The 12,860-nt window shown below is 34.3% G+C and overlaps 1 protein-coding gene across 10 annotated transcripts in view; it reads left to right on the top strand.

Annotated features, from left to right (window-relative positions):
• Positions 1-12,860, top strand: part of ADGRL3 (adhesion G protein-coupled receptor L3) — a 761,742-nt gene that overhangs the window by 479,277 nt on the left and 269,605 nt on the right. For 8 of the 10 annotated variants that reach the window (XM_037034109.1, XM_037034106.1, XM_037034107.1 and 5 more), the window contains 2 exons: positions 2,149-2,163; positions 4,290-5,090. In XM_037034109.1, the coding sequence (XP_036890004.1) occupies positions 2,149-2,163; positions 4,290-5,090 (816 nt within the window). The remainder of the gene's footprint in view (positions 1-2,148; positions 2,164-4,289; positions 5,091-12,860) is intronic. The other 2 variants (XM_037034108.1, XM_037034105.1) reach the window with 1 other exon arrangement.

The raw sequence follows: 12,860 nt of genomic DNA, 5'->3' as shown, positions 1-12,860 counted from the left end.
TCTTAATTTTGAGTAACCAGCAAATAACAGAGGCAAGCGTTACTTATGGTAGAGCTTATGCCAATATTTCTGAAATTAGGTTAGGTTCAGAGAATTAAAAGCAAATTTTTAGCTAATGACAATTAAGAAAATAGAGGTGAAAGGTCTTTGAAAAATAAAAAAGGATTCATTAAAGTGTAACACAGTATTTACAGACTATAATACCTTAACAATACCTTCTATCACATATTTCATTTTCTCCACTAAGTATATTTCTTGACAAGAGAAATACCACTCACCAAGAAGTTAGGATATTTGCTTTTAACTATAAGAGCAGCTAAGAATTTTATTTGAAATAAGAATAAAGTTGTGTGAGTATACATTTAATATTTTAGAATATAAATACCTTTTTTTATACTTCTCAAAAAGATATGTATTTAGAGCTATTTCAAAGAATGAAATCAAATCTAGAAATTTCTTTGTGGGGTAGTCTTTGGAAATGTCCATATCAGTATGGTTTTCTACTCCCTGCTTCTATATTGCAATGGGCCTCAAGTCCAAGCCTTTGAAACTATTGATTAAATAATTGTTTAAGGCCCTTAGTTATGCTTCCAGTTGCCAGTCTGAACCCAAGTTTGTTAGTATTCCAGTCATAGCATGAAGTGTATTTCATTAGGTAAAACCTCTTACAGTCAGAAAACCCTGCAGTTACTCAGTAAAGAATAATTGAGGATGATGATAAATTTTACCAGTGGAATCGTTTTTTTTTAAAGTCCTAGAAATATTTACTGTTAAAAATGAGGTTTGTATATTAGTGAGATAAGGAGTCTAAAAAACATAAACCCATTTTTAACTTCTTAAGCATAACTTGATATATAAGAATATGATTGAGGTTTCAAAAAATCAATGAAGAGAAGTGAGTATAACTTTGACAACAATTGAGGCCAATGAGTGTAAGTCAAAACATAAAAACCTCACCCAAATATAATTACACAAAACAATGTTTCTCCCTTGTTTTGAAACTTTCCTAGAACCTTAAATTTATTTGTCGTGCATAATATCTCAGTTTATTACTTCCTCCGAAATTATCTTTGATTTCTATAACTTCAGATCTGTGCTTTTTAATTTTCAAGTTTGTAATATGGGCCCATTCTTCCCTGACTTTTTTCCTCTCTTTTCCATTGCTCTCTTTTTTTCCTTTGTTGTGATCTAGGAAAATTGTCCATGATGAGGCAAATATTTATAGGATAGTGAAGCTACTGCTACTTGATGAGTTTCATGAATATGTTACAGTTTCCCAGAATTTTCCCTGACTTTTATAGATCAGTACCTGAAATATAATAATGGATTCTAATTTGAAAGATATGTAACCATGTTTGAGGATCTCAATTTATTCCTACATGAGTGCTGAAAGACTCAGTTAAGATTTTCAGAAAAGGGCAGAGCAGTGACTTGTTATTCATATCAAACTTCTAATACAGGTTTTTCTGAAAGGCAGTATTTTTCTACTATATTATAAAATATTGATGAGTGGGAGGAAGAGAGTTTCTTCAATAGGATTCTAAATCCATTTTTCATGGTGAGAGCATTCCCTGTTAATGGGTAGCCTCATGAGCTGCATTTCTCATATGACTGACAAGCTATGGAAAATCGTAGGCCTTAGGAAATGAGTCAGAGTCCTTTCTTCTGAAGAGATTCATTTCTGAGATGGATAAAATGTGATTGATACTATTATAATAAGTAGTAGTATAAACTTTGGTATTTCAAAAATGAGTCTAGCTAAACAATTTAAAAGCTTTCTGTGTATATTACTGAGATGCCTTTCAAATTGAAATTTTGGTGGTCTTACTATGAATATTGCATTTCCAATTAATAGAGCTGAAAAATATATATTTTTACTTAATCTTAGCTTGATTAATTTTTGCCTTATTTTTCCAAGTTTATACTTACTATATTTTCAAGCTTATATTATGATTGTTTTTAAAAAATAATTTTGCTAGAGGAATGGGTTTGTGAAAACACATATAATGTTCAATAAAGCAAGTATGAGTGAAATAAATTATTTACTTTCCGTTTGGAAGAGGTGATTAAAAAGTGCTTGGCCAATACCGTACCATTAATCTATTCTCTTTTCTCCTTTCTCTCTCTTTACTTCTCTTTCTCCAATAGAAGTGGAACAAAAAGGTAATTAAATACCTTTCATAAATTATATACTATTTATCTATTTATAGGCTAAGTTATTTAACAGTTTAACATTTAGTTAAATTAATTTTGTTATTAATTCTCATCTATTTATGAAAATTTATTTACCACTTCTGCTGCTCAGCTTCACTGTAATTTGTTATACTGACCAGTGCTCGTTCAATTCTTTTATCCTAAAACCATTTAATAGTGTGAACTTTTCACCTGTGTGTTCTATTCTTCTTTATTTTTAAATAAGTAGTTAGAAATCCATTAGATGGTGGTGGATAGTGAGTGCTTCAGATTTGTTTTTTTCTATTCTGGTTTTCCATAGCTCCGATATGGTTTCCCCTCTTCCTTTATTTTTTAACTGTTGAGGGAAAGGGGAGATGGTTTTCTTGAAATACCTTAAAATAAACCAGTTGAATAACCAAGAGCTGATTATTAACTAACAAAATTTACATGCAATTTTGACAACAATGCCTACCCATCCTTTATAATTACAGTCATCATATTAAAAATCTTGAGAAGTTATTCTACTCAGTTTTATTATTGAGTACAAATTGAAAATGGCTCTTGACCCTTGCTATGTAAGAGTTCGATGGTCAACTTTCCCCCCAAACTTTTAATTTCTCCTGAAGTAAAACTTTGGGCACTTGAATAATGTACTTTCCTTTTTAATAACCCCCCAATCCTAGCTGAGTTTCATTTTAGGCTCTTTCTATTGTGTCTAGGCTTGTGGTTTTTGTTAGAGCTAATGACTAATATCAAGAAAATAATACCTTTTTCATTAATCATTAAAATGCAGGTAAACATCCAAGTTCCTTGTGAATTTCTAATTCCTCCACCCAACACACTTATTACCATTTCAAACATAACAGTAGACTGCATGATTGTATTTCAGTGTGTTTGCTTTGCAAAAATATCAGAGCAGTGTTTCCCACAGCAGGTTCAGAAGAATACTTCACTACTAAGAGGCTCTATAGAAAGGGTCATGATCAAAGTAGTAGCCAAAATTTGCTCACGCTTTGGAGATTCATTAATGTACCTAAGCTATTGGAATCTCCTCCACTATTCTATTTAACACAGCATGGGTTTATATGTGGCTTAGGATACTTTTTTTCCCCTCTGTGTGACATGCAGCTGTACTTCTAGAAACAGGTGCCTTGAGGACCACCCTTTGGGAAACATTGCTTTATAGCCCCTTCATTACAGATCAATCAGCCAAGCTCTTCCACAACCACTGACCCGATGTGCTACTGAGTCATGCTAAAAATCAACTGCATCAGATAATTCTTGCCCATTTCAGTCTGAAGTATGAGCAGCAAAATATTACAGCAAGTAATCTTGTTTTTTTAATGCTCTTCTCACGTAACAGTAAGAGGTACATGTTTTTAAGTTCCAATACTACTGTATTTAACAGGACATTTTTAACTGATTAAAATCTAGACCTTGGGTTCTTCTCTGTAACTTTTCACCTTTTTCTTCTTTCCTTATTTCTTCTTTCTGTTCTTTCTCTTCCTTTCTCCTTTGCCTTCCAGTATCCATCCATCACTCATTTTAATTGTTTGGGTTGCATGCTCTGTGTGTGCTTTAGCAGCTTGAAGAACTTTTTTGCTAGAAGACTCAGTGGCTTGTTTGCAGGGCTTTTCCTCCTTTGTTATTACATTTAATTAGTATTGGATTTCTACATATTACGTATTTCCTAATGATGAATATTGAATATCATCAGAATGAAAACAATATTTTTTGAAAATTTTAAATAAGACAAATAAAACCATCATGTGTAAACATTAGCATTTGCTATATCTATGGAATATGTACATCACATTTGTAGAAATATATCCCAAAATATTGTAATACATGTGTACAAAGGTAAAAACCAAAGGAAAGCACAGCTACTCATAAAAAGGCCATGTTTTTTCAGCAAATGAAATCAAAATGACTTTAAACAAAAGTCAAAATTAATGTGTATGACTATATGATGTTCTCAGAAGAATGCAGCAAAGTAATTAAGTGGTGGTGGGTAGTTCTTGTTAGAGTTGCATTCATGTTGCTGAAAAATAATAATAAATGTCAAAATATTTAAGTTAATATATCCCTTATTTTAACTCTCTCCCTTCCAACAGTTTTTCTTTGTCCTGGACTACTAAAAGGAGTTTACCAGAGTGAACATTTGTTTGAGTCTGACCACCAATCTGGGGCATGGTGCAAAGACCCTCTGCAGGCTTCTGACAAGATTTATTACATGCCCTGGACACCATACAGAACTGATACCCTAACTGAGTACTCATCCAAGGATGACTTCATTGCTGGAAGGCCAACTACAACCTACAAGCTCCCTCACAGGGTGGATGGTACTGGATTTGTAGTGTATGATGGAGCTCTGTTTTTCAACAAAGAGCGTACCAGGAACATAGTAAAGTTTGATTTGCGGACTAGGATAAAGAGTGGAGAGGCTATCATAGCAAATGCCAATTACCATGATACCTCCCCTTACCGATGGGGAGGCAAATCTGACATAGACCTGGCAGTGGATGAGAATGGGCTGTGGGTCATCTATGCAACAGAACAAAACAATGGTAAAATTGTCATTAGTCAATTGAATCCTTACACCCTACGGATCGAAGGGACATGGGATACTGCGTATGATAAAAGGTCAGCTTCCAACGCCTTTATGATTTGTGGGATTCTGTATGTGGTCAAATCTGTGTATGAGGATGATGACAACGAGGCCACAGGGAATAAGATTGACTACATTTACAACACAGATCAAAGTAAGGACAGTGTGGTGGATGTACCCTTTCCCAATTCATACCAATACATAGCAGCTGTGGATTACAACCCCAGAGACAACCTGCTTTACGTATGGAATAACTATCACGTCGTGAAATATTCTTTGGATTTTGGACCTCTGGATAGTAGATCAGGTAAGTTTGACTTTTAATCGTTCTCAAGCAGGAAAATATTTACAGTTCGTTCTTACCAAGTTTATTGTACTTTTCAATTTCACTGTCTTTGTGTTCTTTTTTCTGGCCTATGTAGTGAAAAATGGTTCATTGTCTTTTCGTCTAAACAAATGTTGCTGTTAACCTTCATTCAGCTATAAAAATGTATAAGAAACTGATTCTCCTTTGAGCAGCTAGAATTCAATATTTAGCCCTTCTTGAAGGGCATTTTGATTATCAGCTGATTAATTCCTGTGTAGTGTAGTACACAAAGTCTTTGCTAAGATAGAAGGCTGTCTGTCTAATTAACTGTGACTTGCCTTCACAAGTGTTCTCTACTTGGAAAACATCAAAGGGTTGGCTTGTATTAATGCTTCAGGAGTCCTGCACAATATATTCACAGCAATTCAAAGTTTATTTTTTTATTTCGGTGCTTAAATGTTAATATTTTTATTTTCTCTATTGCTTTTACCATAATTTTACTATTAAGCTAATCTAATCTGCTTTCTACTCTGTTCCTTTTTATATGTATCTTCTTTTTATTGAATTTATTGGGGTGATATTATTTAATGAAAATATAAAATGATATAGGTTTCAGGTGCATAATTCTACAACACATAAATGTGTCTTCTTATACAACTAGATTCAAAATCCCATATGTCCAATAACCTTGTCTTACCCAGCCTTTCATTATATTTTAATTTGACCATTATTTCTGCCTTCTCAGATACTAGTGTAATATGTAGCATATACAAAAATACTCAGTAACTCTTTGATGAATGAATGAATGAATATATGAATGAATGAATTCCTTTTCATTTCTTACCATAATAGAATGCCAAATTAGGTAGCATTTTCTCTAATGCCTCAGAGGCTTCAGAATGACAGCATTCTTTCCATGGCCAACTGTGCTGATATTATTTAGAATTGCCTTTATGGAAAAAGTCCCAACTATGTAAGAGCTTCAAAAGCAACTTCTCTTTACACAGTCCTCTAGAATATCTGAACTCAAGGTCAGCACCTGAGACACCTCTGTGCAGGTAAGGTTTCTTAAACCAGTACACCTTTCAATTGAAAACCTAAGCAAAAATCAATTCATCCAGAGTATTGTGGGAAAACAGTTTTTTCAGAACTGTGATATTCTTGATCACAATTTTTATTTTGACAAAGAAAACTCTGTTGATGAGTAGTCCTTGGCATGTTTATTTTTACTTCTAATTGGTACAGGAAGTAATTTCTACTTGTTTCCAGAGAAATAATAAATAATGTGATAAGCTAATAGCTACATATCAGCCCTACAAAAAACATCATTACCCATATTTTCTAAATGAGGGATCTGAGATACTCCAGGATATAATTGAGTCAGAAATCTTCCATCTGTTACAGTGCAGCCCAGTTTTAGGTTCCTGCTCCCTTCTGTGACACCAGTGGTGGAAAGAATGGTTACTGATGCGGATCTAATTTGTAGTTCTCTCAATTAGATAATTGCCTGGAATTGCATTCTAGAGTTCTTTAATGGGCCTATTCTTCTGGGCAGAGTATTGAAAAGTCTAAAACTTGTTCTCACTTTACTCTTAAAGCATTTTCAGAACATTATATTCACTTCAGTTATTCTGCATTATCTTAAATTCATGTTTGCCAGCTTTATTTGAAGTTTTCCAGCATGAAATTAGTGGGAAAATGAATCACAACTTGTTTGGTATTGCTATACACATAGTTTATATTTGTAAATTTTGTAGAAACAATTTTTAAAAATATAATTGATCTCATGCATTGAAGAATATACAAATAAAATAATCTTTTATTTTTAAAAAGCTTGTTCAAGAACTAGAGAGACTTCAACAGATACTGAACCAATCACATTGATATTGTTTTAGTAATTATTATTTACAGATTCTTAGTGAGTATCTAATAAATAATAGGTGATCTCTCAGGATTTGCTGAGTACTTTGAGAAATGAATGAATTATATACAGGGCCTGACAGAAATAAGGCCTGCTTGAGTGTGGTTAGTAGGGTAATAATAATATGGGGGTAATAATTTATAGTTTTAATTTGAACATTTCACCTAAAATGTCATATGGTGTGCTTGAGTGTGATATTGTTATGTTACACACTTAAGATTTTGTAGTAAAAGGTTTTGTAATAAAAAGGGGGTGTTATTTGTGCTGGATCCTGTATATGCATGTATGTTTGAAATCTTCTTCTTCAGAATGTTATGGGAATTAGTCCTAAATTTTGTTTTATTTAGATTAGATGTATCTTTATATCTCCCCACACTTAAATATAATCTAGAGGATTTATAAGTCACCTCAGTTATTCCCACCCCCATTTCCCACACGTACCTTCTTCCTTTCTTTGCTCAGATTGTGGTGAGCTGTGGTAACCTGAAGGAAGGTTAGCAGGCAACAGGGAGAACTGCCAAAGCACATTAAGACCTAATGCGCTTTTCTCCGAGAAATAATTAGAAGAAATTGAAGTTACTGGTATTAAACAATAGGGAAGAAAGTGAGCAACTGTTCAATGAATTTTGTCTTCAGGATACAGTCTCAGATTGTTCAGTTGATGAATTGCAGGAATTTCTTCAACTGGGAGAAAGTGGCAAGTATAGTATATGAAGACATGAGTAAACGTTGTGCTCTATTGAAAAACACATTTTGTGTAGAGGTCAGGTGATTCAGTTTGGGACACCTACGTGCTTATAAGCATTGGCACCCAAGTTTGATACAAATGTGAAAGTGCTTCCTCTACTTTTCCAGAGAAGAGCACCAAATTTAGAAATATCCGGTCCAGGATTTTCTTCAAAAGAACTTTTAAGTGAGCCTTTTTCCTATCTTACAAGATATGATATAAATTATAGATTCATCATTGTCTTCAGTTGGCTCTCTGTTGTAAGATATATATTGCAAACCTCCAAATAATACTTGGCTACGTCACAGATGGTTTGAGTGATTTTCAGGTTGGCATTGTGATTCAAAAGCCATACCTTACATCAGCAAATTTCAAGAATTTTTAGAACGTGGGATACGTCATTATTTAGTCAGGAACACTGATCTCTTCTCCTATAGATTCTCAAATTCAAAAAAAAATGACTACAGCCAACATAACAATATCCATTCAGTGTGAATGAATTGATATTATACCTATTTTTGTCAGGTTGGCAAAAGTGGTTACATATTTTTTGTTGTGCCACAGAGTTTTAGTAATTAATTTTATGTGTGCCATGAGTTGAGAAGGTTGAAAATTGCTGCCTTATATATCGATCTATAGAGTGTGGGAGAATCACGTGATTCCAACCCTTGCCCTTATCTGTTAGTGACTGCTGTTGACTTTCACTATTTAGCTCTTTGTCTCAAACTACCTTGTGCCAGTTCACTATTCATTGTTCATCAATAAATAGGAGTGAGGTGAGGTATTTTTCTTGACTTTTCCAATTTGTTTCTAGGCTCTTCATATAAAAATATAAACTTGTCAAATATACAAATGTTCTCCAATATTTCTTACCTAAGAGGGAGGGAATAGGCTCAAGTTGATAACAAGAATAGCCAAAGAAGTCTAGTTCCAAAATTTGCCTAAAATTAGTGCCTCTAGGAGATCAAAAAAAATCTGTTGGTTGGGATTTAGTGAAACATATTAAGTGATGAGTACAACAACCCAATGATGAAGACATGTAACTATTGTCTTGTACCTACTCTTCTGCTTCCCAAACACAATCCACATTTTCATGAAAGCCATTTGAGATCATGTAAATGTGACCATTCTTATATGTGCTGAAGATAGTAGACTCTAAAATAACCACAGAAAGCCTACATACAACAGTTTAGCAATGCAGATTAGGTGAACCTTCTGTCCTTATAATATGCTAATTAAGTGAATCTGTGTCTCCAGTAAAAGCTGTGGCTATGTAATGATGAATAAGAACTTTAAACACACATGACACCTCGTTAAAATGTAATTTCACATTATATATCTGAGCCCTTTACTTTGACAGCTGAGTAATGTGAGTGCTAGGCAGAGAATCTTGAACATTTTGAAACTGACATGTTTAACAGGTAGCTGAATTTGCTTCTTGAGTGGTGTAGTTCAATACGGTGCACCCTCAACACAAAAAGAGCTAGAAAATAGTGGGATCTTATACCAAACTTGTTCTCAGCCTATGGGTTATGAATGCTTCACATTTCCACCTGGGATGCCACATTTTCTCTAACATTTAATTTATATCTGTCTTAGTAGCTGAGTGAACTTTACCAAAAAAAAAAAAAAAATAGTCGGCTACTTGTTGCTAATTTCGTGCTGGTCTCTATTTTTATGCATCAGCTGTTTCCCTTAAGGAGCCCTCTCTCTTTCTCTCTAATTCTTACTTCTTCGTCACCTATAGTGGCAGTCACCTCCTCAAGGGCATTGCTTCTGCTGAGTTTTCAAGTAGCACAGGCAAAACTTGCCACTTTTGCAGTGGCTGTTTCATTGCCACATACCATCAGATAAATTGTGTTATGTTTTCTGTGCCTTTCTTGTACTTTTCCTTCTTCATAATTGAAAGTTAAACCTTTCCAGAATGATACTTTTTAGTTTTCAGGCTCCTAATATTAAAATCACATTCCTGTATGGACAAAGCAAAGCTGGACCTAGCTTTTACAGCTGAGCCCAGTGTCAGCCATCAATCTAACTTCTAGGTGACCTTACTAATAAATTTGACAAGATACAAGGGAAAAGAGATTTCCCAAATGTTACTCACTTATTTATTTTTTTCTTACACAGCAATGTCCCTGATGTATAATTATGAGAAAACTAATCAAAATCATATTTTACATGTAAGGCACAGTCATAAAAAGATGAGTTCTTGCACTAACTGGTGTAGCTCAGTTGGTTGGAATGTTGTCCTGTAAACCAAAAAGGTGAATGGTTCAATTCCTGATCGGGGCACATGCCTAGACTGCCAGCTTGCTCCCAGTTGAGGTGCGTACAAGAGGCAGTCAATCGATATTTTTCCCTTCACATCAATGTTTCTCATCCTCTCTTTCTCCTTTCCTTCCCCTCTCTCGATAAATGGATGAATGAATGAATGAATGAATGAATGAATGAATGAATGAAAAAGATGAGTTCCCTGGGAATAAGCTTCCCACTCACACCAGCTGTCCATCCTGTAGCCATGTCCCTGCTCATTAACACACCCATCCAAGGGCAGGCAGCTGGGACTGAAATAGTTCTGTGGCACATTATCAGCATACTTGTAAGGGGGCTAAAATGAAATTTCTGATTATCTAGGATGTTTCAACTTCTCCCCATATTAGCACAGAAAAGTGAGAATTGTCTTTATCACGTGCTGAAGGCTAACATTTGCTGAATCTCTGTTTTAGAATTTTACAGTGTTCAAGCACCTTAGAATAATAAAGTGACAAGAGAAAGTATGCATTTAAGCACAAAGGTATCTTCCCTTGTTATAACTGCTTTTCCAGTGAAAAGCTAAATTCTTAGATAGCAGTGATTAATGAGTAAATAATTTATGATACACAAATGGCAGGGTAAAGCTACTGTGTTCTATAATTTTATGGCATGAGACATGTCAGATTTCATTGAAAATAATGAAAAATATCTTTTTTCACTTAATAAGTATTCTGGCTGTTTATCTTTATGTCTTTCAATAGTAAAAATTCATGACCAAATGCTCTGCATCTTAGCCCGTTGAACACATAAATGAAAATTATTCAGTGCTTTCTCTCTGAAGCAATACTTCTATACTGCTATAGAAGTATTTAGCTTTAAAATATGTATTGTTAAAAATAATGTCAGAAAATTAATTTCAGCAAAAATATACAAAGGCAGGTGAAGGTTTAAGCATTTGTTGGCTTCGTGACTTAGAATGACCACCCACTCCATTTTTTTTCAAAAAGAAGAATTGTCTTTGAAGAAACTTTTACCTTTGAGAAAAAAGAAAACGGTACTGTCTTTGAAAATACTCTGCTAAGAAAAATATAAAAGACTGTGGTTTTAAAACTTTGAACAGTTCAAAATCAATGATAACATATATACTTACATATTAAAGAGTAAGTTTGGACTTTTTTTTAAAAAGAGAGCTCACTAAGAGGCATAAGGGGTAATGGTTTCTGGAGAAAAAGCTTGGAAGTGTAATTGAATATACTAAGCAAAAGCTGAAGCTGAACAGTGAAATTCAGATCTTCTGTAGAAAGCAGAAGCAAGAAGTCAAAACTAGGCTTAAGTGAGAAGCCGTTGGTTGGTTGATTGATGATTCTTTCTCTCTCTCTTTTTTTTACCATAACCACTACTCTGTCACACACTTTTTCTCTGTTTCTCTCCTGCCCCTTCCCTCTTTTCATGCATCCTTTCTTCCTTCCTTTACTCAAAAAAACAAAAAAAACAAAAAAAAACAAAAAACATGTATTTAAGCATAGCTGAGGCCAAGCACTATGTTATGGTCTGCGGTTACAACTATGATCGTGGCAGTCATTGATCCTATCCTTAGAGGGCTCACAGAATAACAAATGAGAAAAAAAAAGGAAGGAGGGAGATGTCAAAAATATCTTGGCTGATGGGCGAGACTCCCCGGGCACTCTGGACAGTCTATTGGAAACAGATCCTAATTTGACTTTCTGCTGGGTCATGTCATAGCAAAGGTCTATGTCATCAGTGATTAAAAGGGTTATAGGTTGCACAGCTAAGGAGCAAGAAGAGACACAGAAAAAATAGTGTACACATACTAGAATGTAAGTAAGGCTGGCAAGCTGAGGTAGCAAATGCAAGACAGCAAGGACCTGCCCACCTTCAGTCAGTTGAAGAATAAGCACAAAGTAATTAATGTTGTACAGGTCTCACCATCCCCTCCGGTTTGTGCCTGGGATGTGAACACACACCCCTTAACCCCTAAAAAATGCCAGTGGGTGTAGATGAAGAAAATGAGACTCAAAAATGTAAAGTCACTGCCCAGAAAATACAAGTTTGTAAATGTAAGTGTGGGCTTCGAAGAAACCTAGGTTTATATAAGTTTAAATCACGAAGACAAAACACTTTATATTTACAATGGGAAATATTATATGCACATAACTGTACAATAGAATGTGACATAATGGTGAATGTATGTAATGCAGTGTGCCTGTGTTTGTAAGTGTGAGAGTGTGTGTGTGTGTGTGTCTAGGTAATGCTTGAAGAAACAGATTGAATTGTTGGAGGATTAGAAGATGAAAATTTTTCAGAAATTCTGAGCAATATGAAGTACTTGAGAGACTCAGGGGCTGGCTTTTTATTAGATTTAATTTAAAAAAGAAGTAGATTTAGAAGGTTTAGAAAATTCTAAAGTACAATTACATTTAATTCTACTTAACATATTTTATTTCCATTTGCTTAATTTATATATTGCTGGCAATACTTTCATGGTTCCTTTCCATGAGCAAGCCTGGCAGAATGTTGAAAAAGTAAAACAAAGAAAGAAAGTAGACAGAGAGGAGAGGGATAAAATGGAAATAAATAAACTTTTACTAAAACTAAATATCAGAAATGAATGATTCCCCTTTTTTAACAAAGTTGATGAAAGACCACACACTATAAAATTTAAATAAGTTATTTCCCAAGATTTATTTAATTACCTGTGTTTAAAGGTAAAATTAAGGACAAAGTGTGGAATGCTTATACCTTACTGGTTGGAATGGAAATTGTTATAACCACTTTGGAGAGCAAATTGGCTACATCTAATGAAACCTATGTCTAGGTTACTGGCATTCATAATATACTAGCAAAATGC

The sequence above is a fragment of the Sturnira hondurensis genome, unplaced genomic scaffold (genome assembly GCF_014824575.4).
Source record: "Sturnira hondurensis isolate 20B ecotype Veracruz unplaced genomic scaffold, ASM1482457v3 Scaffold0022017, whole genome shotgun sequence".
Classification (NCBI taxonomy): domain Eukaryota; kingdom Metazoa; phylum Chordata; class Mammalia; order Chiroptera; family Phyllostomidae; genus Sturnira; species Sturnira hondurensis.
Note: the sequence above shows the minus strand (reverse complement) of the source record. Positions and strands in the feature narration are given on the sequence as shown.